Genomic DNA, 27,552 nt, shown 5'->3' on the forward strand with positions numbered 1-27,552 from the left:
TAGCAACATGCCTCTTTACTTTAGCTAAACTCAACATGAGTGCGGCTTAGGAGATTTTAACAGTTGCATCGGCATTCAAAATAGACAAGACTCCATTGCCCATTTCCGGCAAGAATAACCATGTAAAGCCGCCTAAATGATCTAATCCCCCCACCCTTCAAATGAGTGTTACAGCAGAAATAAATGTACATTTAAGATGTATTTAAGAGGAAGGAAGGAAGGATGGAGAAGAAAGGAAAGAAGGAAGGAAGGGAGGGAGGGAGGGAAAGGAAGGAAGGAATAAAGAAAAAAGGAAGGAAAGGAAGGAAGAAAGAAAGAAAGGAAGAAGGAAAAGAGTAAAAAAAGAAAGGAAGCAGAGAAAAAACAAAGAAGGGAAGGAGGAAAGGAAAAAAAGGAAACAAGGAAGGAAAGAAAAAAGAAAAGGGAGGAAGACGGGGAGGAAGGAAGGAGAGAGAAAAGGAAGGAAGGAAGGAAGGAGTAACCGAGCACGGGCCGTTTCTGCAGAAACTTCAAAAAATGACCATTGCTTGCTAAATAGATCCTCTCCTCTTACTATGTTGGACCCTATTCCCAGAGAAGAAAGGGTAGCTTTTAAGGCCATGGATTATGAACACCTGGTTGTAAAAGGACTTCTTCTCCGCTACCCTTAATGTTGAAGAGGCCAAGATCTAAAGCAACAAAGAAGTATTTATATGCAAGTCACAGAGCCAGGAGGGTCTGCATGGCGCGATCACAATGGCCCTAACAGGGTTCTCAAAGTCCTTCACCCATAATAAAAAAGATGGAACTGAAATCACACTGGTGGAATCTTTTCCCAGAGATCCCTGCCGGAACATTTATTCTCCCCCCCCCCCAGAAAGCCTGTCTGAGCTTTATCCTCTTTCCCCGGAATTGTTCCCCAGTTTCAGACGATGGAATAACGTGCAAGAAGCAAAACAGGTCCGGGGGAGGGGGGGGAACAGACGAAAAAAGGACTTGTGACAGCACGGAGAGGAATGTACGCGCGCATTTGGACCGCCAGGATAAATGTTACCACAAGCCCCAGGTTTATAAAGAAGCTGAAGTTTAGCCCATGTTTTTCACAATGCAGCCTAGCAGCCTGCTCCCCCAAAACACACTGCCAGGGTCCCGTCCCCCCCCACCCTGCCCAGTGGCTCCATCATGGTTCCGTCCTTCAATTCTGCTCTTTCATACTATGCAGAGGCTCCACGAGTTTGTTGTGCACGTGCATTAAACCTTGAAGATTAAAAAATAAATCTGTTACTGCTCATATTACTAGTTAACGGCAGGTAGTCAACCGGAACAGAGCTGAAAGGGACCTTGGAGGTCATCTAGTCCAACCCCCTGCTCAGGCAGGAAACCCTATTCCATTTCAGACAAATGGCAGTCCAATCTCTTCTTAAAAGACTCCAGTGATGGAGCACCCACAACCTCTGGTGGCAAGGAGTTCCACTGGTTAATTGTTCTCACTATTAAGAGGTTTCTCCTTAAGTCCAGGTAGCTTCTCTCCTTGGTTAGTTTATAATAATAATAGTAATAATAATAATAATAATAATAATAATAATAAGAAGAAGAAGAAGAAGAAGAAGAAGAAGAAGAAGAAGAAGAAGAAGAAGAAGAAGAAGAAGAAGAAGAAGAAGAAGAAGAAGAAGAAGAAGAAGAAGAAGTAGTAGTAGTAGTAGTAGTAGTAGAAGTTGGAAGGGACCTTGGAAGTCATCTAGTCCAACCCCTTGCTCAGGCAGGAAACCCTATACCATTTCAGACAAATGGCTGTCCAGTCTCTTCTTAAAAACTTCCAGTTTCTATCCGTTGTTTCTTGTCCTGCCTTCTGGTGCAAGTGCCCCCTATTCTTTGTGGCAACCTCTTAAATACTGGAATACTGCTATCATGTCACCCCGGTCCTTCTTTTCTCAAGACTAGCTATACCCAAATCCTGCCACCGTTCTTCGTACGATGACACTCACCTTTAAAATACTTCACCGTTTTAACTCTGAGTTCTAAAGTGGCATCTTCGTCACACACAAAGATTGTGTGGGGATGTTGCTGGAAGGCGGAAACCGTCCACATATGGTTGACCCCTTCTTCGATTGCCTTGTACAAGGCAAAGGCTTTGTGTGCGCCCGTGATCAGAATCATAACCTGGAAGACAAGCACGGATGGAGCAGGGTCCAAGCAAGCTAGCAAAGCAGCACCCCCCAACTGCAACAGACGGTACTAAGCTAAGGGGTCCAACCTTGCTACTTTTGGACTTCAACTCCCAGAATTCCCCAGCCAGTCATCTTGCGTTGAAATCCACAAGTTGGCAAAGTTGGATGCTCGTGGTTTATACTGTTATTAATTGCTCTGAATTGGGAGACTAACCATAAGTCATAAAGGAGCTCTAGTTCCCCACCTCTGCCTTAGAACCTGGGTCTTAAATATTAAAAAGGCCGGCTCAGGAATTCTGGGAGTTGAAGTCCACAAGCCATACAAGGGGCCGTAGTTTCCCTTCTACCTTAGAACCTGGGTCCTACATATTAAAATGGCCGGCTCAGGAATTCTGGGAGTTGAAGTCCACAAGCCGTAAAAGGGGCCGTAGTTGCCCACCTCTGCCTTAGAACCTGGGTCTTAAATATTAAAATGGCCGGCTCAGGAATTCTGGGAGTTGAAGTCCACAAGCCATACAAGGGTCCATAGTTGCCCACCTCTGCCTTAGAACCTGGTCTTACATATTAAAATGGCCGGCTCAGGAATTCTGGGAGTTGAAGTCCAAAAACCATACAAGGGGGTGTAGTTCCCCACCTCTGCCATGGAGATTTAGTAATGGGCATTTGTAGTGCGCTAATTCTAAAGGGCATGACTTACACAGCACTCCAGTTTTCAGATACATTTTAAAAAATGCAAATATAAAGACAGATGTTCTTACTTCCCTGGCATCCATGACTGTTCCCACGCCAACCGTTAAGGCCATGGTTGGAACCTTAGATAAATCACCGTCGAAGTATTTTGCATTCGCCAGACTGGTATCCATGGCGAGAGTTTTCAATCTGGTTCTTGACACCAAACTGGATCCCGGTTCGTTGAAAGCGATATGACCGTCAGGGCCAATGCCTTGGAAAGACCACAAACGACAAAAGCGGTGTGGGCGAGGCACGCTTGGCCAGAACACTCGACTTACATCCACAGTTGAGCTCAACGTTTAGGCCGAGACGTTTGTGAAGTGAGTTTTGCCCCATTTTGCGACTTTTCTTGCCAGAGTTGTTAAGATAGTAACCCGGTGTTAAGTGAGTCTGGCTTCCCCCACTGATTTTGCTTGTCAAAAGGTCACAAAATGGGATCTGTCCTTTTTGTAAGGTGGGGGTGGAGGTCAACGGTGCTAACATCAGATGTTTTTGCTTTGACAATAGTTGGAGATGCAATCATTTTTTTTCTTATGTTTTGCTTTTAGAGTTAGAGCTAAAGTTAGATGACGCTGGGGGGAGGAATGTGCATGAGAGTTTAGCTAGACATAACAATATTGGACCTAGTGTGAGAACCAAGGTTATTGAAATAAGAGATGATAAGGAATGGCGGGTTGGAGAACTGGAGGGGAAGCCTGCATTTCAAACTAATTGGAGAATGTGATTTATGACTGTTAATTGGGGGAGGGAATTGTGCTTTGATACTAGGTGCTCATCCCCTCACCCGTTGATCAAGCATCTGCGGAGGATGCCCCTGGGGTATTCACAAACTGCCTGGCCTCTTTCTTTGAGAACAAATAGTTTGAATAGCTGTTAGGAATAATTCAAAATTACTAGGGGAAAAACAGGCTAGAATACAGGAGTGAGCCGTGTGGCAACGGAAAAATGAAAACACAATACAGCTAGTTCTCAACTTACGAAAGTTCAAAGGCCCTGAAAAAGGTGACGTTTGACCATTTTTCACCCATATGTCCACGGCAGCATCCCCACGGTCACGTGATCCAAATTGGCAACGGACTTGTTTTTATAACGGTAGCCGTGTCCTGGGCTCATTTGATCCTCTTTTGCGACCTTCTGACAAGCAAAGTCAAGGGGGGGGGGGAATCCAGATTCATTTTACAACCGTGTTACTAACTTAAGAGCTGCAGTGATTCGCTTAACGACTCTGGCAAAAAAGGTCGTAAAATGGGGTAAAACTCAAAACAAATGTCTCATGTGGCAACATAAATTTGCGGCTGAAGTCCCGCAGTACCTGTATTATTTTATTCCTCTAAGCAACGATACTTCAATAGTAGCTTGTACTAATTGGATTACTCACTGATGGTTTCAGTTTTTTTGCAGAAGCTCACCTCCAACAAACAGTTCAATCCCTCCAGCTTCTTCTATCTTCTTTTCAAAGGCGTCGCACTCTGCTTTTAGATCCGGTGCGTTCCCATCGAGAATATGGACATTGTTTGGATCTATATCAATATGCTTAAAAAAATTGTTCCACATGTAAGAATGGTAGCTTTCCGGATGATTCCTCGGAAGGCCTGGAACCAAAGCAGAGCTGTTTAATTAGTGGAGCTCAAGGAAAATGGATAGGGAAGGTGTACCGAAGCATGCAACTCTACCCGAGGTTGCGTAACACTGCAACTCTAAGCCCGTGTCACCAACACAGGTGTGCTTAAAAAAAAAAAAGCCAAACTTACCTACGTATTCATCAATATTGAATGTCTTCACATATTTAAAAGACAAATCCCCTCTTTTGTGATAGTCTATCAGCTTCTGGTAGCATCCCAAAGGTGTGCTTCCTGCATCAAGCAAACATTTTGTTATCCCGGGCGCTAAGAAAAATATCTTTCACTGGAATTGCAAAAGATGAGAGAGGACCACAAGTCCAGTTATGATTATATCATGAGCCCTGGCAGTGCAGGGTTTAGAAGGCAGGATTGCGGGCTGACTCTGCCCACTGCCAGCAGTTTGATCCTGACCGGCTGACTCGGCCTTCCGTCCTTCCGAGGTCAATAAAATGACTCAGATTGTTGGGGGAGGCAAAAGGCTGACTCTGTAAACTGCTTAGAGAGGGCTGTAAAGCACTGTGAAGCGGTATATAAGTCTAGATGTTATTGCTATTTCGATTGCTATCTATCTATCTATCTATCTATCTATCTATCTAATCTATCTATCTAATCTATCTATCATCTATCTAGCTATCTAATCTATCATCTATCTATCTATCTAATCTATCTATCATCTATCTAATCTATCTATCTATCATCTATCTATCTAATCTATCATCTATCTATCTAATCTATCATCTATCTATCTAATCTATCTATCATCTATCTATCTAATCTATCTATCATCTATCTAATCTATCTTCTATCTACCTATCATCTATCTATCTACCTATCATCTATCTACCTACCTACCTATCCATCCATCCATCTTTAGCTGTAGTGGCACAAGGGTTAGAATGCGGTATTGCAGGCTGACTCTGCCCTCAGCCAAGAAGTTCAATCCTGACCTGCTCAAGATTGCCTCAGCCTTCCAAGTTTGGTAAAATGAGGACCCAGATTGTTGGGGGCAAGATGCTGATTCTCTAAACTGCTTAGAGAGGGCTGTAAGTCTAGGACAGTGCTATTGTTATTTTGATTGCTATCTATCTATCTATCATCTATCCATCCATCCATCCACCTACCTACCTACCTACCTACCTATCATCTATCTACCTATCCAACCATCTTTAGCCGTGGTGGCGCAGTGGTTAGAATGCAATATTGCGGGCTGACTCTGCCCACTGCCAGCAGTTCGATCCTGATCGGTTCAAGGTTGACTCTGCCTTCCATCCTTCCGAGGTGGGTAAAATGTAGACCCAGATTGTTTGAGGGAAGATGCTGATTCTGTAAACCCCTCAGAGAGGGCTGTAAAGCACTGTGAAGTGGTATACAAGTCTAGGTGCTATTTCTATTTCTATTATTGCTATTGCTATCCATCCATTCGTCCATCTTTAGCTGTGGTGGCGCAGGGGTTAGAATGCAGTATTGCAGGCTGACTCTGCCCACTGCCAGCAGTTCGATCCTGACCAGTTCAAGATTGACTCAGTCTTCCATCCTTCTGAGGTCAGTAAAATGAGGACCTAGATTGTTGGGGGCCATAGGCTGATTCTTTAAACCGCTTAGAAAGGGCTGTAAAGCACTATGAAGCGGTATATAAGTGCTGTCACTGTTGCTATATTGATCACGTCATGGGAAAACTCTACAGACAGAAAGATTTTCTTCCATCGATCCCTTAAGGAATAAGTATCCTTCTAAATCACTTTTCATGATCTCTCATGCCTTGGTCACTTTTCTTGTGGATTACAAGTAGTCCTCAACTTACAACAGTTCATTTAGTGACCCTTCAAAGTTACAATGGCATTGAAAATTAAGTGGAAGAGAGAGGGCGAGGGAATGAGGAAGAGGGAGAAAGGAGGGAGAGAGAGGGAATTAGGGTGAGGGAGAGAGGGAGGGAGAAAGAGGGAGAGAGGGAGGGAGAGGGAATTAGGGTGAGGGAGGGAGAGGGAGGAATGGAGAAAGGGAGAGAAGGAGGGAGAGGGAATTAGAGAGAGGGAGAGACAGGGAGGAATGGAGAAAGAAGGAGAGATGGAGGGAGAGGGAATTAGAGAGAGGGAGAGAGGGAGAAACGGAGAAAGGGAGAGAGGGAGGGAGAGGGAATTAGAGAGAGGGAGAGAGGGAGGAACGGAGAGAGAGGGAGGGAGAGGGAATGAGAGAGGGAGGAAATTAGGGAGAGGGAGAGAGAGGGAGGAACAGAGAGGGAGAGAGAGGAGGGGAGGGAGGGAAAGAGACAGAAGAAAATTAATTACCTGTCGGTAAGCCAAGGGTGAAGTATCGGCTTTGGTTAGGCTTGAACTGGACGATGCGGTTACAGATGTACTTTGCCGTCCATTCGCTCGCCAAATCGTAATTTTCTAGGATTACCAGCCTCATCCTATGGCGAAACAGCTCCCGCAAAGCAACACACAACACACCACCGAAGCTGTGAGGGAAGCCGAGCAGATGGTGATTCAGATGGTGCTCAGCGTGTCCTCCTCAGCAACACAATCTTCAGGCCTTCAGTGTGGCTGTCCTTGACAATGCCAGAAAATGTTTTTGAATGCCAGCGCAGGGTTGACACAACGGCTCTGCAAGTTCCTACAGGCCCTCCTCTACACCTTGTCAGCACTTTTCTGAACAGCTCGATAAAGACCATCATACAGGTGGTCCTCGGCTTACGACCACAACGGCCTGACCCCCAAATTTACGTTGGTAAGCGAGACATTTCATAAGTGAATTCTGCCCCATTTCAAGACCTTTCTTTCCCACGGTCGTTAAGCGAATCGCTGCAGTTCAGTTAGTTAACACGGTCCTTAAGTGAATCTGGCTTTGCCAGTCAGCTCGCAAAAGGGGATCACGTGACACCCCCCAGGGACACCGCCACACCCCCGTCATAACTATGAGTCAGTTGATCACGTGACCATGGGGAGGCCACGACAGTCGTTAAGTGTGAAAAATGGTCACGAGTCGCTTTTTTTTAAATTCTGAACTGTCACTAAGTAAACCGTTACAAGTCGAGGACCCCCTGTACGGATCTGTTTAGACAAGATTATAGCAATGGTGCAATAAGTTCTCTAACATGGCACCCTCAGAATGTTAAAGGCCCAATTTCCAAAACGTGCAACAGGACTTTAGAGCGTGGTCTGTTACCTTAGAAGACAACTTAACTGAGGAGACACAGATAAATCTCCTAAACTGTGAAACTAGGCATTTGAATGTTACTTTTTTTTCCCCTAGAACAAAACAGAAGCTTCCTATGGATGAGGCATGAATTTCCTTCCTTTTTTTAAAATTCAGCAAAAAATAGCACGTTTAAAATGCTGCAGCGTCTGTGTGGGGGTGTGGGTATATGAAGAATGGTGATTTTTGAGAGCTGAATGCAATGAAATTTCATTTTAATGTATGCTGGTTAGTGTACATTTAAAGTGACAATAAAGCTTTTGTTCTATTTCTAATTCTACTCTATTTCTAATTCCATTCTATTCTATTCATTTCTTCTATTCCATTCTATTCTACAGTATTCTAATATTCTATTCTAATTCTAATTCTATTCCATTCCATTCCATTCCATTCCACAGTATTCTAATATTCTATTCTATTCTATTCCTTTTCATTTCATTCCATTCCATTCCACAGTATTCTAATATTCTATTCTATTTTTATTTTATATTCTATTCATTCTTATTCTATTCTATTATATTCCATTCCATTATACAGTATTCTAATATTCTATTCTATTCCTTTCCATTTCATTTTATTCCATTCCACAGTATTCTAATATTCTATTCTATTCTATTCCTTTCCATTTCATTCCACAGTATTCTAATATTCTATTCTATTCCATTCTACAGTATTCTAATATTCTATTCTATTCTATTTTATATTCTATTCATTCTTATTCTATTCTATTCCATTCTACAGTATTCTAATATTCTATTCTATTTTATATTCATTCTTAATTCTATTCTATTCTATTCTATTCCATTCTACAGTATTCTAATATTCTATTCTATTTTATATTCTATTCATTCTTATTCTATTCTATTCCATTCTACAGTATTCTAATATTCTATTCTATTTTATATTCATTCTTAATTCTATTCTATTCTATTCTATTCTATTCCATTCTACAGTATTCTAATATTCTATTCTATTTTATATTCATTCTTAATTCTATTCTATTCTATTCTATTCCATTCTACAGTATTCTAATATTCTATTCTATTCTATTTTATATTCTATTCATTCTTATTCTATTCTATTCCATTCTACAGTATTCTAATATTCTATTCTATTTTATATTCATTCTTAATTCTATTCTATTCTATTCTATTCCATTCTACAGTATTCTAATATTCTATTCTATTCTATTTTATATTCTATTCATTCTTATTCTATTCTATTCCATTCTACAGTATTCTAATATTCTATTCTATTTTATATTCATTCTTAATTCTATTCTATTCTATTCTATTCCATTCTACAGTATTCTAATATTCTATTCTATTCTGTTCCGTTCTGTTCCATTTCATTCTACAATATTCTAATTTTCTATTCTGTGGTATTCTTCTGTAATAAAATAGAAACATACCAGAAGGGATACAGTGTTCAAACTAGGTTCTTGTTTAAAAACAAAAACATTCTGGATGGCCATCTACATAAACATCTGTCAAAAAATATGGCACCCATTGCAGGAAAAGGTAATCAAGAAGCAACCCTATGGAATAATAGCAATAGAAACCTTTTATCTATTATAAATAAGGCAGTCGGACTGATTAGAATCTACTGAAAAACAACAATGTGCACAAGCCAGTATTTTTCTCCTGTAAGGATTCCTAACTTGACCCTTCACAAATGGCAAATAAATTAGGCAACATTGTAGATTCAGGTAATCTGGAGGCTTTGGTGTGAGACAGCCATTCTTGATGCACAACTATTGTGATTTTATTACAAGGCGTGATTTTGTTGGTCATCTTTGCCTAGACTTTCAGATCTTTTTTCCAAGTGAACCCACACCGAAGTCCATTTCAATCAGGGCACCTTGTAAGGACCTTTATAATTTGAATCACAAATCCTCTGAGTTTTCTATTGCAATCCATTACCATATAAAATAAAGATCTAAAAGATGGCAAAAGATTCGGATTTAAATCCAACTTCCAAAATGAGACCTCGCCTCAATTGCTGCTTATTAAAAGGGGGGGAGGGAAGTGAAACTATAACCAGTGATGGCGAACCTTTTAGAGACCGAATGCCCAAACTGCAACCCAAAACCCATTTATGCATCATCGAGTGCCAGGTGGGCGTGGCCCACTGGCTGGGGCCAACTGGGTGGGCGTGGTAACGGCAGACTGGGTGGGACTAAAAAGTTCAATCCATCAATTCCAACTTTGCGAGATCTTTTTTTTTCCCGCGAGAAGTTGAAATTGACTGATTGATTGAACTTTTTTTTTTTTTGCACATAGTGGCGGAGACCTAAAGCGAAAAGGTTTTATAAAACTCAGCTGAAGGCCTAGGAGTGGGGCAACGGTGCACGTGCCCACAGAGAGGGCTCTGAGTGCCACTTATGGCACGCGTGCCATAGGTTCGCCACCACGGCTATAGACGCATTTAGGATCAGGGATTCCACTCCATTGGTCATTTCTGCCTCCCAATGCACCTGGCTCCCTCCTTGGGGTTAATGGGAACTGTAGTACAACACTTTAGGGAGGTATAGTACTCCCTTTTAGAGATGCTCCAGAAAGTTCAGCCCAGATGCTGCTCTCTTTCAGAAGGGGGGGAGGGCAATTCAATGCAACGTGCAATGCAAAGGAAATGTCTATGTAAACCTCCAAGTGGCCTCAACGACTCTCTAAAAGGCGGCCAATGACCAGCTGTCTGCAAAGAGTATAAATCCTCCCATTCCCCCACCCTCCCGTCAGAGCTGAAGAAGCTTCTGGGATGAGAAGCGAAACGTCTTCAAAGAAAAACCAGAAAGTCCAGTTGCCTCTTGGAAAAAGCACCTTTGGGAGAAGGATGAAAGGGAAAGAGGAAGATGGGAGGGAGAGAAGGGAAAGGATTGAAGAGAGAGACAGAAAAAGAGAGAAAGAAAAAGAACGGAGGAGGAGGAGGAGGAGGAGGGGAAAAGAGAAAGGAAGAGGAGGTGAAAGGTAAGGGAAAGAGGAAGAGAGTTAGATGGGAGGGAAAGGATAGGAGAGAGACAGAGAGAAAGAAAGAGAAAGAGAAAGAAAGAAGAGGAGAAGGAAGGAAGAGGAAGAGGAAGATGGGAGGAAAAGAAGGAGAATAGGAGAGTAAGACAGAGAGAAATAAAAACAAAGAAGGGGAGGAGCACGAGTGGGTGAGAAAAAAGGAAGAGGAGATGAAGGATAAGGGAAAGAAAGACGAAGAGGAGGCGGTCTTTTCAAATAGCCTCAACGACCCTCTCAAAGGCGGCAAATGACCAGCTCTCTGCAAGGAGTATAAATCCTACCATTCCCTCCATCCTCCAGTCAAAGCTGAAGAAGCTTCCGTGATGAGAAGCAAAACCTCTTCCAAGAAAAAACAAGAAAGTCCCATTGCCTCCTGAAAAAGCATCTTTGGGAGAAGGATGGAAGAGGAAGAGGAAGATAGGAGGGAACGAAGGAGAAGGATAGGAGAGAAAGAGACCCAGAGAGAAAGAAAAAGGAAGAGGAAGCGAAGGATAAGGGAAAGGGAAAGAAAGAGGAAGAAGAAGAAGGAAGAGGCCTTTTCAAATGGCCTCAAGGACTCCCTAAAAAAGTGTTTCTCAGCCGTGACCATTTTAAGGCATGTGGACTTCAACTCCCAGAATTCCACAGCCAGCATTGCTGGCTGTGGAATTCTGGGAGTTGAAGTCCACATGACTTAAAATGGTCGCGGTTGAGAAACACTGCAAAAAGGAGGCAAAGGACCAGCTTTCTGCAAGGAGTATAAATCCTTCCCTTCCCCGCCCTCCAGCCAGAGCTGAAGAAGCTTCCGGGATGAGAAGCGAAACGTCTTCAAAGGAAAAACAAGAGAGTCCAGGTGCCTCCTGGGAAAAAAAAGCCCCTTTGGGACAATGCAAAGGATTCCCAGGCTTCCCCGCCCGCCCACCCACCCACCGCCTGCCTGCAGGATGCTTGCAAAGGCGCCCACCGGGCTTGGCAAGCCCAGCCACGACCTCTTCCCCACCCACCCACTCAAAACAAAAATAAATAAATAAATAAATAAATAAAGCCCGCCGCCTCTCGGAGCTCACCTGCCGCTGGGCGCTGCCTGGGGATCTTGCCAGGGAGGGCGGGGCCAAGGCTTCCGGGATGAGCCCCGCCCACTTCGGCTCCCGCGGCCGAGATCCGAGCGAAAGGGCGGCGCTCCGCGAGGGAGGGAGGGAAGGAGAGCCGAAGAAGCCACCGCGCGTGCGCAGGGCGGAGGCCAGCGGGAGGCTGCGGGAGTGTTTGCTAGAAAGAAAGAAAGAAAGAAAGAAAGAAAGAAAGAAAGAAAGAAAGAAAGAAAGAAAGAAAGAAAGAAAGAAAGAAAGAAAGAAAGAAAGAAAGAAAGAAAGAGAAGGAGGAGGAAAGAAAAAAGAAAGAAAGAAAATAGAGGAAGGAGAAGGATGCAGGGGAGGAAGTGGGAATGAGAAAGAAGAAAAAGACAGGAAGGAGGAAAAACAGAAGGGGGAAGGAAAAGATAGGAAGAGAAAGAAGGGAAAGGTAGGGAGGAGGAAAAAATGGAAGGGAGAAAAATAGGTGAAGGAAAAGTTAGGGAGAGAGGAAGGAAGGAAAAGAGAGGAAGGAGGAACAAGAGAAGGAAGGAAGGAAAAGAAGAGAAAGGAGGAAAAGGGAGGAAGGAGAAAAAATAGAAGGAAGAAAAAGATAGGAAGAAAGAAGGAAAAGGTTGGAAGGAGAAAAAAATGGAAGGAAAGTAAATAAAAGGAGGAAGAAAATAAGACAGGAAAGAAAGGAGAAAGGAAGAGAAGGAGGGATGGATGGATGATAGAGAGATAGATAGGATAGACGAAGGGAGGAAAGAAATTGCCTATGCAATAAAGGTACCCATAACAATTTTTATCCATGGAAGCTATCGGTAATACCAATTAGGTCCTTAGTTCTACTCCTCCATGTCATTTCTTCACACAAGACCAAAAGATTTACCCATGATTCTAACACATTCTATTAAAAGAGCATCTCCTTAGTTTGAATGGCTAATTGTTTCTTATTTATTCAAGTATCTGATCATTCACATCCTTTGTTAAATCTGGGATTCAGGGGGAAAACAATGTTATTAGCTAAAGGAATACCTGAAAGATGACTAGCCTTGAAGGCACACAACTACGTACCGGTAGTTGTAACCGTATCAATGGCTGCTAGAAGAATCTTTTTTTTTTTCTTAAATTTTGTAGATTTTTGCCAGACAGGTTATGAATGCAACTTGATAAGCAAAAAAAAAAAAGTTTGTAAAGGGTCATTATTAAATCTAGATTGACCTGGACTGGGTTTTGTTTGAATGAGAGATTGACTTACCGTACATGTCTGGTTTCCAAATCTTATTTTAGTTTGATTGACTTCATCTTTAACATCTTTTTTTTTTTATATTCACAAAAATGCAAATACCCGGGTAAACCAAAAAGATGCCTAATTTTCATCAACCCTTTTTTTGACTCGGATTTAGTTTTATCATCTTAAGCCTTCCTCTTTTTTTTTTTCCATTTTAAGATGCTAGAAATTGAAAATAAGAAATAAATATCTTAAAATCCATTAATAAATAACCTTGCAGAGTCTTTTCTATTATAAATGTATTACAGGGAGTCCTCAACTTACAACTGTTCGCTCAGTGACTATTCAAAGTTATGACGGCACTAAAAAAGTGATTTACGGCCGTTTTTCACACTTTACAACCGTTGCAGCATCCCCAGGCTCAACAGAACTGACTCACATTTACGACGGCTGCCATGTGAGAACAACTTTTGCAATAGTAGGTTGATGTAATTTTTATTAATATATAAGTAAAATATAAACTTATTTAAAAAGAATGTTATATCTAGATACTATAAGACAGATAAAAAGTATAGTATTTTTATAATGCATGACATAAAATATTGGGATGATGTACCTAAATGGGAAAATTTAAACCGTTAGATGACTAATATGAAGAATCGGATTGAATATAAGGGAATTTAAGCGAACAAAAATTATAAAAATAGGATGTATGCTGAACTAATGAGATGATGGTTATGAGAATAATATAAGCTGGAAAAAATGTTATATAGAGAGATTATTATTATTTGTATAAATATAAAAAATGCTTACACCTAATCATTTATATATTGAAAATATTAAGAATTAGATTTTGGCTAAGGTTGAAGAAGGAGAATACAAATGGGAGAAGGGAAGATCAAAGAAATGTATCATTAATGTATTATGGAATTATCAATTTTAATCATGATTGTTAATTATTCTCCTTTTTTTTTCTTGTTAAAATACAAACCAAGACAACACGCTGTACACCAGGCACTGGAGACGGTTATAGTTAAAAACCAATAAAATATCTATTAAAAAAAAAAAACTTTTGCAACCTTCTGACAAGCAAAGTCAAGAGGGAAGACTTGATTCCTTTAAGGACGGGGTTACTAATTTAACAACCGCAGGCGAGAAAGGTCGTAAAATGGGGCCAAGCTCACTGGACCAATGTCTCACTTAGCAACATAAATTTTGGGCTCAATTGGGGGGTCGTACGTCGAGGACCGCCTGTACTGCCTACCCTGCAGGCTGCCACCTGCCAATCAGGGTTGCTGTGGTTAATGGTGGCCTAGATTTCGTGGTTTGAATTCCCTCCCAAATGTTATCCCAGTTTATTGCCCCTTTTGCCTGCGTTTATCCATCTTTGGCTGGTCCAGGGCGAGTTCGCCTTGCAAACTCCGCCGCCGGCAGGGGGCGAGCGTGAGGCAGGCCGGCAAGGGGCGGCTCTTCCCGTGGTTATATTTCCGGGGATGGGGAAGGGGGCGGTTGTCGCAAGAACCGGAAGTTCGCCGCCGCAGCCAGCGAGAGTCGCCGCGCTAGAGCGGCCATGCGCTCGGTGAGCTACGTCCGCCGGGTGGCTCTCGACTTCGGCGGCAGCCTCTTCCCGCGCGCCGTCTCCCTGGGCGACGCCGACAACGACGCGGTGGGTCCGGGGGGGGGGGAGAAGGGAGGAGGGCAAGGAGCGGCCTTGTCCGGGATCTCCATCCTCCGTCTGTCTCTTTCTGTATCTCATGGATCAATATCTCTATCCATCCTCTATCTTTGTATATCGATCAATATCAGTGTCCTCTGTCTGTATCTCTATATCAGCTAGCAATGTCATCTGTCATCTGTGTTTTCATACACAGGCACACACATATATCAACTAGCAATATCCTCCAAGGACCCTTCCAACTGCTATTTTATTCTATTCTATATGATCCCTCTGTCTCTATATCAAACTTTATATATATCTCTAAATCTGTCTATATCTATAGATGAACTATCAATATCTATATCTGTCATCTATCATTATTTATCCATCAACATCTGTATTTCTAGACTATATATATGAACTATCAATATCATTCATCCGTCTATATCTTTATATATCAACATCTCTAGAATCTTTCTGTATCCTATATCATCTATCTTCATATATCAATATCTCTAGAATGAATATATATATATATATATATATATATACTATCAACATCTTTCTGTCTATATCTTTATATATATATCATCTATCATCTGTCTTTATATATCTATCAATATCTGTATTTCTAGAATCTCTCTATATATATCAACTACCAATAGCTTTCTATCATGTTTCTATATCTTTATATATCTATCTGTATCTATATCTCTAGATCTTTCTATATATATCAACTATCAATATCTTTCTATTGTCAATGTCTATTGTCTGTATCTATATCTATCTTTATATAACTACTTCTAGAATATATATATATATCAACTATCAGTATCTATATCATTTGTCTATCATCTATATCAATATCTGTATTTCTAGAATCTTTATATATCAACTGTCAATGTCATCTTTCTATCATCTATATCTTTATATATCAATCATATCAACTGTCTATCAAGAATCTATCAACTGTCAATATCTATATCTGTCTTTATCATCTGTCTTTATATATCAATATCTGTATTTCTAGAATATATATATATATATATATATATATATATATATATATATATATATCAACTATCAATATCATCTAAATCTATATCTATTTTATATATGTATCAATATATCCCTAGAATCTTACTTTATCTATATATAAATTATCAATATCAGCTATTTCTAGCATCTATCTGTTGGTATCACGTATCTCTGTATCTATTTCTAGCATCTATATTCAGTGTCACATAACTGGAGATTTGTAATTAAGAAATAATGGGGAGAGGGTGAAGAACACTTTTGAATTTAAAAAAAAAATATTTTTTATTAACGTTTTCTTTTATCTCTCTCTTTCTCTCCAGTTGAATGAACTAGTGGTAGGGGACACCAATGGAAAGCTGTTTGTATACAAAAATGATGACAGTCAGCCTTGGACCGTGCGTTCCTGTCAAGGAATGGTGAATAGAAGTGAAATCTACCTTTAATGCTATTTACAATCTGATACTTCCACTTGCAGATTAGTCTAAGTATAAATGCCCTGCGTTTTTAGTTATTTTTAATCCTTTGCTTCAGCCCAAACCATTCTCGGAATAGTTTGTCTGAAATTAATTAATAGAGACAGCCTCTGGTCCTAAGACCTACAGTTTGAAAGATGTGACTGGAAAGAAAAGAGAGGGCGGGGGGAAGCATTTCTCAAAGCATGACACCACTTCCTAAACATCAAGGAAACAGAAATATCAGTGCAGGGGGGGGGGGAAGACACCGAGGGAGCTAATTTTTCAGCAGGACTGGTTGGAATACTCCAGCTTCGCTCTGCCCCACATGTGTGGCATCCTGATGAAAAAAGATCCTTTGGGAGTTGAAGATGTTAGATTGAAGAAGAATAATGTTTGAAAACCGGGGAGCAAGTGGGATGCAAAGACTTTGAGCTCTTTTTGAGGTTATCTCTCTAGGCTCATCTTTACAGTCTTTATCCGGCAGTACTCGTTGGTTTTATATTTCTTTATCCTTGCTTTCGTGCTGTTGTTTATTTATTTTGGGGGGGACCGGGGAGCGTGCCTGCAAATCAAATGAATGCTTTCCTTTTTTCAGCTCACCTGTGTTGGCGTTGGAGATGTATGCAATAAGAAAAAGGTAACTGCTTTTTTTAAAAAAAGGTCCTCCAAATTATGTGTGTGCGTGCATGTATGTGTCTTTGTGCTGTATAGCAGAGTATCAGACATTTCCAAGCTGTGGGAGAGAACAAGGTAATCATATGCCAGTACATCTTTTGATTCCCATTGTGTGTCAGCCACACCCTGGCCTCCGTTTTAATCCTGGTTGCATGTAGCTGAAGGGTGGCACTTGGGACACCTTGAGGGAATTGTCAAGCTGCTCTGGAAAACTTAAATTTCCCTTGTTCTAGAGAAGTCCTTTGCCTTCTTTCAGAGAGTCGTTGAGGTCACTTGGACCCTGAGGACACAGACAACCCTCCAGGTGACCCCAACGACCCTCTAAAAGAAGGCAAATGACCAGTTTTTCTGCAAGGAGTATAAATCCTCCCGTTCCCTCCAAAGTCAGAGCTGAAGAAGCTTCTTGGATGAGAACTGAAACGTCTTCGAAGGAAAACAAAGTCCAGTGGCCTCTTGAAAAAAATGCACCTTTGGGAGAAAAGCTCCATTTTCTCAACCAAGGCTGAGCGCAGCTGACTACCCCCTTGCTTACTCAGACTTTCCTTTGCCAGAATTTGGTGGTGGCGGTGAGCGCGGAAGGGTGGTTCCACCTCTTTGACGTCACCTCTCCCTCCAAGCACGGGGATGCCCTGGGCCACCACGAGCTCCTGACCGCCGACGACCCCAAGCTGGCCTTTAAGCAGCACATTCCAGCCAACACCAAAGTGATGCTGATTAGCGACATTGGTAAGCCCTTTGAATAGAAGCAGCGTTCCAAAGCTTAAGGATCAGTCACAGGCCCGTGGGAGAAGTTGCACGGGTTCATGAGGATAAGTCAAAATGGGGAGGAGGAGGAAGAGGAAAAAAAGGATGCTGAACTCTTGACCAGCAGAACAAAACTTAACGAATTACAGTTTAGCAACATAGCTTTTAATTTGAGTTTTTTTAAAAAAAGAAAATTAAAGCATAGCGTGCTCAATTGCCTTCAGAATCGGTTGGAACCTTTGGAATAAAATGGAGCACGTCGGCTGCAGAAACATGTCCTTTGCCTGCAAGAAAGATCTTTATTTATTTTTTTTGTTCTGCCTTGTGTGAAGATTTTGGAAACAAATCAGTGTCTTATTAGGCCAGAGGGCCCCTCACACACACATTTTGGGCACCAGGGACCGGTTCGGTGGAGAGAGGTGTTTCCGCAGACCGGAGGGGACGTGGTTTTGTGTGCTGCATGCTGCATCCCATGGATGGGGCTTTGCTGGTTTGTGCGGACCGGTACCGTTCCACGGACTGGGGGGGTTGGGGACCCCTGTCTTAGGCCATTGGTTTAAAAAGAAGGGATCACTGGAGGAAGGGGCATTGGTACAATGTTTTGGAAGGAGCAAGAGGAGTTCTTTTCGTTCCTTCTTGATTGTCTGCCGTTTGTTCTTCCGCGAGAACAAAAATGAGCCCGCTTTTGCGTTCTCCGCAGATGGAGATGGAAGAAATGAATTGGTGATAGGCTACACTGACCGGGTGGTCCGAGCCTTTCGGTGGGAGGACTCGTCCGAGGGTTCCGACCACATCTCTGGACAGCTGGTGCTGCTGAAGAAATGGCTGCTGGAAGGACAGGTAGGACACGAGGATAGCAAGACAGCCTAGACCAGTGGTTCTCAACCTTTTTAATGCCGTGACCCCCCCAACTGGTCGTAAGTCGGGGACTACTCAACCGGTCGTAAGTCGAGGACTACTCAACTGGTGCAGCACCGTTTGCAGAATGGGACTTTTGGCGGGCTCAGCAGGGCAGAGACAGCCTGGACAATTCCTATTGGCTTTTGAAAGCCAATAGAATTAGACTCTATTCAAGAGAGTCTATTCTGTTGGCTTTCAAAAGCCAATAGAATAAAAGGGAGTAGCACAGCTAAGGAAAAGGGGAAAAAATGGCGGACTGCGTTGTTTGGCGACCCCTGTGAAATGGTCGTTCGACCCCAAATGGTTGAGAACCACTGGCCTAGAAGTTTCATAAATCAATGAACCCGGGGAACGGGACGAGGGCAACATAGCTAGCTATGCAGCTGTTCCCTTCTTTCCTTCAACATCTGTCACATCCTGTGTGTAATTCTGTCACCAAAAGAACGTCTTGACGTTGAGCAGGAGGTATAAAGATCTGACCTACGATTCGATTCAGAATAGAGCTGGAAGGGACCTGGGAGGTCTTCTAGTCCAGCCCCCTGCTCAAGCAGGAGACCTTATACCATTTCAGACAGGTGGCTGTCCAGTCTCGTCTTAAAAAAAACCTCCAGTGATGGAGCACCCACAACTTCTGGTGGCAAGCTGTTCCACTGGTTCATTGTTCTCACTGTCAGGAAGTTTCTCCTTAGTTCCAGGTTGCTTCTCTCCTTGGTGAGTTTCCACCGTGGCTTCTTGTCTTTGCCTTCTGGTGCTTTGGAGAATAAGTCAAAAAAACCCCACCCCCCCACCCCCGTCTTTTCTGTGGCAACTGATATCAAAAGACATGGGGAAAGAGGGAGGGAGGGAGGGAGGAAAGAAAGGAAGAAAGAAAAAGCAAGGAGAGGGGGAGGAAGGGAAGGAAGCTAGCAAAGAATGAGGGGAAGAAAAAAAAGGAAGGAAGGGAAGGAGAGGGGAAGGAAGCAAAGAATGAGGGGAGGGAGGAGGAAAGGAAAGAAGGAAGCAAGGAAGGGAAGGAGAGAAGAGGAAGGAAGCAAGCAAAGAATGAGGGGAGGGAGGGGAGGAAAAGGGAGGAAGGAAGCAAGCAAGCAAAGAATGAGGGGAGGGAAGGAGGAAGCAAGGAAGAAAGAAGAAGGAGGAACGAAGGAAGGGGAGGAGAGGAAGGAAAGGAAGGAAGGAAGGAAGCAAAGAATGAGGGGAGGGAGGGAGGGGAGGAAAAGGAAGAAAAAAGGGGAGGAAGGAAGCAAGCAAGCAAAGAATGAGGGGAGGGAGGGACTAAAGGGCAGAGCAAGGGACAGTAATGGTGGCAATAGCAGCAGTGCAAGCCCTCTGAGCTGATGAGTCTCGATTCTTCTCCTCGGGGAGAGCAGGTGGACAGCCTCTCCGTCAACCCCGATGCCGACGGCTCTCCTAAGATGATGGTGTCCCAGCCAGGCTGTGGTTACGCGGTCTTACTCTGCACTTGGAGACAGGAGCAGCAGCCTCCCCCGGAGGCCTCGGACGGGTCTGCATCCAGCAGGTGAGGCAACCCAGAATGCCAGCGGAATAACCTCCAGGGATGTGTCCGGCCGTTGACCTCTGGTGGTGATCGTGCGGCCCACAATCGCTTCGGTCTTCCCGCAGTAGTTTCCCACGACCCGCATTTTATTCTCGTGCCCCCAAAATCGGAACTCGTTCCGTCCAGTCGGCACCCCCTTTAACCGAAGCGCCGATCCTGTTTCAAACCGGAAAACGCGTGGCTTCTTTAAGGAGGCGCCAACCGCCCCAGGTCCTCTTCCCACCGGGACCCCCAAATCACGAGAGAATCCCACGTTAAGCATTCCGCGTTTCTTGACCCCTCTTTAGGGAAGGCTCCGTCCGGGACGTCATTCTTCACCAGACGTCAGGCAGAATTCACAACAAGAACGTTTCCACTCATCTTATTGGAACCATTGGCAGAGGTAAGCGGCAAACATTCCGGTCATGGCCAACAAATAAAAATAAACAATTACAAAATATACTGGATTTCCACAGAAATGAAACGTGCAAGCTTCACCGCTCCGTGGCTTGGACCAGGGTGTCTCCGAACTTGGCAACTTTAGGGCCTTTGGACTTCCAACTGCCCGAATTCTCCAGCCAGCTGTCATTTACCTGCCCTTTCAGAATGGAATGGAATGGAATATATTGAAATAGAACAGAACAGAATAGAATATATTGGAACGGAAAGGAATAGAATAGATTGAAATAGAATAAACATGGAGTGGAATGCAATGGAAATAGAATAGAATAGGACATATAGAAAGAATAGAGTAGAGTAGAACAGAATAGAATAGAATATGGAGTGGAATGCAATGGAAATAGAATACATTGAAAAAATAGAATAATAGAATAGAATATATTGGAATGGAATAGGAAGAATATAAGAATAGAATAGAATAGAATAGAATAGAATAGAATAGAATAGAATAGAATAGAATAGAATATTGAGTGGAATGCAATGGAAATAGAATAGAATATACTGAAAGAATAGAATAGAATAGAATAGAATAGAATAGAATAGAATAGAATAGAATAGAATATAGAGTGGAATGCAATGGAAATAGAATAGAATATATTGAAAGAATAGAATATATTGGAATGGAACAGGAAGAATATAAGAATGGAATAGAATAGAATATGGAATGGAAATAGAATATATTGAAAGAATAGAATAGAGTAGAACAGAGTAGAATAGAATATATTGAAATAAGGGAAGGGAAGAGAAAAGAATATTATTCTTTATTGGCTATGTGTGATTGGACACACAAGGAATTTGCCTCCAAAGCAGGAGCTGTCCATAAAGGGCGCTTTCCTAACCGGCCTCTTGCATTTTGCCTCTGCAGGTTGTCCGAAGGAGCCCAAAGGTCTGGGTCTGTTTGCGCTCTGCACTTTAGATGGTAAGTCTTGATTTTCTTGGAAGGAGGATGCAGACGGGAAGAGAGATGGGGCTGTATCCTAAGAAACTTTTCAGATTGTCGCTGCAATCTCAGTCAAGTTGTTCCCAGAATCAAAACTCTCCCCGTAATGACACGTTTCCAAAACTGAAAGTAAAAAAATGGGATTTTGCTGGAAGAAATCAACAGTTTTCTCAACCCACAGTGGTCGAATTATGCCCGTACATGAGCCATTTTTTTTTCCCTTCACTTGCCTCAGCTTAACATGCACACGATTTTTTTCTGTTTTCTGTCCTTCTTCCTCCCCCCCCCCCCATGTTCAAAGGCCAAACTCCAATTGTAGAAGTAGATTTTGAGACTCCCAAAGAAGCTAAAATGTCACGAAGGATGAAAAAAGGGTTGAATTCGCATTCCTTTATGTAACATGCCCTATCCCTCAGAATGTCACTTGGCATTGCCATAGCAACCTACAAAGTGTTTAAAAATTTTAAGATCCTGGGGACCAGCCTTGCTTGGACCCACTCCTCGGAGGACTCTCAGAGAACATCTGAGTTGCTATTAAGCCTTCCTTCTTTCCTTCCTTCCTTCCTTCCTTCCTTCCTTCCTTCCCTTCCTTCTCTTCCTTCCTTCCAGGAACCTTGAAGCTCATGGAGGGGGCCGACAAGCTGCTGTGGTCTGTCCAAGTGGACCATCAACTTTTTGCTCTTGAAAAACTGGATGTCACGGTAAATATCCACAGAGATTCTCGGTCATCCAGGTCATGGTTGTCCCCCAAAGGTGCTTTTTCAGGAGGCAACTGGACTTTCTTGTTTTTCTTTGAAGATGTCTCACTTCTCATCCCAGAAGCTTTTTCAGCTCTGACTGGATGGTGGGGAAGGGAAGGATTTATACTCCTTGCAGACAGCTGGTCATTTGCCTCCTTTTAGAGAGGCGTTGAGGCCACTTGGAGCTTTGTGCCCTCAGGGTCAACCTGACGGTGCAAATGAGTGTGGAGCCTTCTTGGAACTGCTAAAAGGACTGTGTGTTGTAGACTGGAGATGGATGATGTCTTGTTCCTCCCCTTGAGGGAGGGCTGTTCAGTTTTGACAAAGGCCACTCTTCTGAAGACAGCAAAGTCCACATTTTGGACAGGGAGGACCGCTGTTTGAAAGAGGGGTCAAAGAGACCATCTAAGTCAAAACTGTTATTAAGTTAGCAATCGCCATGATTCGCTTAACGACCATGGGGAGAAAAGTCGTCAAATGGGGCAAAGTTCACCCAACAAACATCTCACTGAGCCGTGTAAATTTGAGGCGCAGTTGAGGACCACCTGTACATCCCTTGAAGAAAGGACGCCGAAGGTGACCCTCTAATTGATACTCCTTTCCCACCTGCGCCTGGCCCGGTTCTGAAAATTATAGTCCTGCCCTGCTCTCTTCAACAGCTCAGACAGTCTAACTTGCCGTCGTTGCAGCCTTTTATATTTTTTTGTGGCTTTGGTTGCACTCTCCGACTCGGGTGCTGTAGGCAGGGAGTGAGTTCTGACAGGCGCCTCCTTGCTAAGAAAGCTTCCTGCCCTCTCAGGGAAACGGTTACGAGGAGGTGATTGCTTGCGCGTGGGACGGACAGACGTATATCATCGATCACAACCGGACCGTGGCCAGATTTCAAGTTGATGAAAACGTGAGCGCCTTCTGCGCCGGTGAGCAAAATGCCCTGGTCGTTTTCTAACTCAGGAGGTCCCCAACCCCTGGGCTGCAGACCGCTCCCGGTCCCCGCCCCTGATCGTCGAACTTTTTGCCTCTGTGCTTTGCTTTTGTTCTTGACCGAATCACGGTGTCGTTCCTCCAGGCTTCTATTCTTGTAAAGGACGCCATAACAGCCCCTGCCTGGTCTACGTCAGCTTCAACCAGAAGATCTACATCTACTGGGACATCCAGTTAGAAAGGATGGAGTCCACCAATTTGCTGAAGATGCTGCAAAATCATTCAGAAGGCAGAGAGCTGCTGCTGCAGCTGGATGTCGGTAGGTTCCTTCGTGGCTTCTGCCAGGGTTTCACTGAACAACTATCCAGGTTTTAGGGATTATTCCACTAGGATCAGAGCTGCCCAAGGATTGTAACCTCAGCCGTCACAGGTCTAACTGAAGAATGTGTCAACCTCATCCTTGAATGCTGCTTTCTTGGACCATGAAGGTCTCTGTGGTGTCAGCTCTTCGTTTCTTCCCCTTAAATAGTCTGAAATGGTCTAGGGCAGGGGTAGGCAACCTTGGCTCTTTTATGACTCGTGGACTTCAATTCCCAGAATTCCTGAGCCACCATGGGGGAACTATGGCCCCTTCGTGACTCGTGGACTTCAACTCCCAGAATTCCTGAGCCAGCCATGCTGAGGGGAAAGGGAGGTTTCCAAACTGAGCCATGTTGGCTGAGGAATTCTGGGAGTTGAAGTCTACAAGTCATAAAAGAGCCAAGGTTGCCTACCCCTGGTAAAGGGTTTCCTGCCTGAGCAGGGGATTAGACTAGATGACCTCCAAGGTCCCTTCCAATTTTATTATTATTAACTTTTCAACCTTTGTGAGGCAGGGTTATTTCGTGATAGAGAAAGGGACCTTTTAATTTTAATTTTTTTTTTCTTTAGTTCAGTTTTACTGTCACCATCCTTATTTAGACATTACTATCCCTAATTATCAAGACACTAGCCTTTTTTTAAGAAAAGGTTATTGATTTTCTAGTTTTACATTTAAATATTTAAAAAGCAACGTGGCGGCTGAGTTAATCAGTAATTCAATAACATGCAAGTATCTTTAGTACAGATCTCAAACTATTACATTAAATATTTCCTCTTTTTCCCTTAGTATTTACTGTCTCCTATTTAAACTAATAACAATTCTTATTATATCGATTAAGTAAAGATAACTTTCTTACATTGATCAATAATTTTTAGTTTATACATATCCTGGTTATTTTAACATTCCATTTTTATAGACAATCAATGTCCTAGTTTTTCCCAATTTTTAGTTTCCCATTAATATTTAAATTTAACATTTGATATTTATAATTTCCAAGTTTTAGATAACCCCCATTCCCTTTTATCACAATTCATCCCGAGATCTAAAGTTCAGGATACACGTCTTATCTCTTTGAATATATTCTATTTCTCACCATGTTACATCAACTAATTAATATTGCAGTATAACATTCTTATTTTTTCTGTTAATTTCCCAAAATCTTAAATTTAGTCAACCAAAATTTCTCTCGTTTCAACATTTAATACTTCTTCTCTTTTTCTCCTGGTGTCTACTATCTCATATTTAAGCTAAGAGTTTTTATTATAGCCCTCTTTCACTTCCGGTGGATTAATGCAGTAGGAAGATTCTGGTTATTCTTCAATGAGAAACACTGGTGGGCATCCTGAAACAGTGATCTACTAGATCTCTGAATTGATCCGAGCATGGATTTCCAGTTCCTAGAGAAATCCATGGGAATCTGTTTACCTGATGCTACCAGGAGCCTGCAATTGGCGAATCTTCCCGTCCCTTCCCACGTTCCCTCTTTATGGAAAGAGAGTGGTATGTTACTCCAGGTAGTTCTCCACTTAACGACCAGAGTTAGGCCCAAACTTTCCGTCGCTAAGCGAGAAGAGTCGTGAAGCGAGTCTTGTCCCAGTTGACGGACCTTTCTCGCCACCGTTCTTAAATGAATCACTGCCATTGTTAAATTAGTAACACGGTTGTTAAGTGAATCCGGCTAACCCCATGGACTCCGCTTGTCAGGTCGCAAAAGGGGGTCACGTGATCCCGGGACGCTGCAACTGGCACAAGCACATGTCAGTTGCCGAGCCTCTGAATTTTGATCACGTGACCATCGGGGTGCTGCATGTATGAAAAAAGTCGATATTTTCAGTGCCGTTGTTAATTTTGAGCGGTCGCTAAACAGTCACCGTTGTAAGCCGAGGACTACCTACACTTTTCCTAGAGTTGGTGCACAGGGCATATCTATTAAGTAACAATATCTTATTTTTCATAGCTAAAGATGATGTTTCCGCCGCCAGAGATCTGATTCACAAGACCTTATACTTCCCCAAGAAAGCAGTTCCATAGTCACAGCCCGGCTTCCCACGGCCCTGAAACTCCATCTGCAGCACTCTTGGTATATACGCTTCGCCAGGCTTGTTCGGACCGACTCTCCTCGTTGGTGCCCTGTGCCCTGTGTTCCAATCCTGCCAGGGCATAATCAGGAACGAGCAGCTTGCGACAGAAGCTTACGACCAGCAGCCTCAGTGACTCTAAAAAGCTCAGAGGTTTACGGCATGCCGCATCCACGGTGATGTTCAATTGCCCATCGAAAAGTGCCGGGTTGAATACGCCGATGTGTCCGTGTCGATGTGTAAATGAATCGTTGGGATTAACCTTGTGTTGTTACGGCTTAATTTTCTTCCGCTTTGAAAGCTTCAATAAAGAAAACTCTGGCGACAGCCTTCTCGTTCAATCCGTAACCTTCCCGTCATTCGAGATACTGCTTCCCGTACCAGAAGAACAGCGGTCTTCCAATATTTGAGGGGTTGCCACAGAGAGGAGGGGAGGGGAACAAGCTATTTTCCAAAGCGCCCGAAAGCCGGACAAGGAACGATGGAGGGAAACTGGTCGAGGAGAGAATCAACCTAGAAACGAGGAGAAATTTTCTGACGGTGAGAACAATCAAGAAGTTTCCTTCGGATGTCGTGGGTGCTCCATCGCCGGACGCTTTCGAGACCGGAACAGCCGCTTGACAGAAATGGTAGAGGGTCTCCTGCTTGAACAGGGGGTTGGACTAGATGACCTACAAGGTCCCTTCCGACTGTTATGCTGTGAGAAGCCAGAGACGCTTGGCACCCAAGGAAGAACCAATACGGGTGGTGCTTCAGCAGCCGGATGGGGCCTCTGGCACCTGGGATCTACTTGGGGGGGGGGACTCTGGAAGCCCCTAAACTGGGTTGATGGCAGAAGGGGGGCTCCTGGGAGGGAGGGAGAGTGGACTGAGGATCCGCACACTTTGGGGCCATCCTCAGCCCGTTGGTCTCTGGGTTCTATTTTCCTAAATCACAGTAGTCGCAACAGCCGCTCTGATCAGCTCCTTGTAGTTGTTGATACCTCGTGCCCAGAATACGGAATAACAAAAGAGTTGGAAGGGGCCTTGTCGGTCATCTAGGCCGACCCTCTGCCAAGTCTGTCAAGTGGCTGTCCAGTCTCTTCGTGAAAGCTTCCAGCGATGGAGCACCCACAGCTTCCGGAGGCAGAGCTGTTCCACTGGTTGATTGTCCTCCCTCTTAGGAAGTTTCTCCTTTCATTCCAGGTGGCTTCTCTCCTAGGTTAGTTTCCATCCGTTGCTTCTTGTTCTTCCCTTCAGTTGCTTTGGAAAATAAGTTGACCCCCCCCTTCTTTTTTGTGGAAGCCCCTCAGATATTGGAAGACTGCTATCGGGTCATCTGATATTCTTTGCACAGACAACCTGAAAAAAAAAAGACACGGTGCCCACGAGAGGAAATTACAGACACCACGATGGTGGGAAGGTAGATCCTTCATGGCCTCCTTGAGATCGTTCCAGGAAGAGGGCCCCTCCCCCCCCAATGTCTTGAGCACCGGGGGGGGGGCCCCCACAGCGGACTTTGAGGATAATCCGCCTCGTTCCCAGAGGCAGTTTGGGAAACGGGGGCAGCACGTGGGACCTTCCTTCAGGCTGTGGATTTCTCCAGAGGGATTGTGTGGGGAGCGTAAGACAACAATTTGTTCCTCAGAAGAGCTATTCAAAACTTGGGGAGTTGAGTTGCAACCCCTTCGAGTTTCGCAGAGAACATGAAAAGCAAAGAGTTGAAATTTTAGTATTTATTGCTGATGCAAGGCAAAAGTTACTAAACGATGCTTGATTGCCAATTAAGACTCTGTAAGACCAGCGGCTCTTTCAAGAGGCGGATGGCACCCCAGGCAAACACCTTACTCCTGGTGTAGTCTCTGGATCCCTTCCAGGGCATTGCTTGCAGCCCGGACCACTCTAACGAAGACTCAAATTTGGCCGGCCTTAATCACTTCTTTCAAATTATCTCTGAGGCGCCAACGTCCATTTTTCCCAAGAAACTATAGGAGCGCCCTATTTAGCGTTAGGTCCCCTGAATCCATGGGCCTGCTGCAACCTGGTGCAACTGCACCTTTAAAAAGAGAAGGGAATCCTTTGTTGTTGTTT

The 27,552-nt window shown here is 43.4% G+C and overlaps 2 protein-coding genes across 2 annotated transcripts; one reads left to right on the forward strand and one right to left on the reverse strand.

Moving 5' to 3' along the window:
- Positions 1 to 355: 355 nt before the first annotated feature.
- Positions 356 to 11,872, reverse strand: GNPDA2 (glucosamine-6-phosphate deaminase 2). The gene is made up of 7 exons (XM_039361516.1): positions 11,748 to 11,872; positions 6,787 to 7,049; positions 4,631 to 4,732; positions 4,289 to 4,471; positions 2,906 to 3,090; positions 1,965 to 2,139; positions 356 to 1,236 (listed from the first exon to the last, which is right to left on the reverse strand). Exons 2-7 carry the CDS (start codon positions 6,908 to 6,910, stop codon positions 1,175 to 1,177), a joined length of 831 nt encoding a protein of 276 aa, XP_039217450.1. The 5' UTR covers positions 6,911 to 7,049; positions 11,748 to 11,872; the 3' UTR covers positions 356 to 1,174.
- Positions 11,873 to 14,489: 2,617 nt separating this feature from the next.
- ITFG2 (integrin alpha FG-GAP repeat containing 2) lies at positions 14,490 to 25,810 on the forward strand. Its single transcript, XM_039361533.1, has 12 exons — positions 14,490 to 14,647; positions 15,997 to 16,092; positions 16,727 to 16,768; positions 17,358 to 17,532; positions 18,251 to 18,390; positions 19,818 to 19,966; positions 20,293 to 20,387; positions 21,309 to 21,362; positions 21,993 to 22,084; positions 22,923 to 23,040; positions 23,190 to 23,363; positions 25,363 to 25,810. The coding sequence occupies exons 1-12, from the start codon at positions 14,552 to 14,554 to the stop codon at positions 25,434 to 25,436; spliced, it is 1,305 nt and encodes a 434-aa protein (XP_039217467.1). The 5' UTR covers positions 14,490 to 14,551; the 3' UTR covers positions 25,437 to 25,810.
- Positions 25,811 to 27,552: the final 1,742 nt, after the last annotated feature.

The sequence above is a fragment of the Crotalus tigris genome, unplaced genomic scaffold, assembly GCF_016545835.1.
Source record: "Crotalus tigris isolate CLP2741 ecotype Arizona unplaced genomic scaffold, ASM1654583v1 scf7180000019298.7629538967:1458412, whole genome shotgun sequence".
Taxonomy (NCBI): Eukaryota; Metazoa; Chordata; class Lepidosauria; order Squamata; family Viperidae; genus Crotalus; species Crotalus tigris.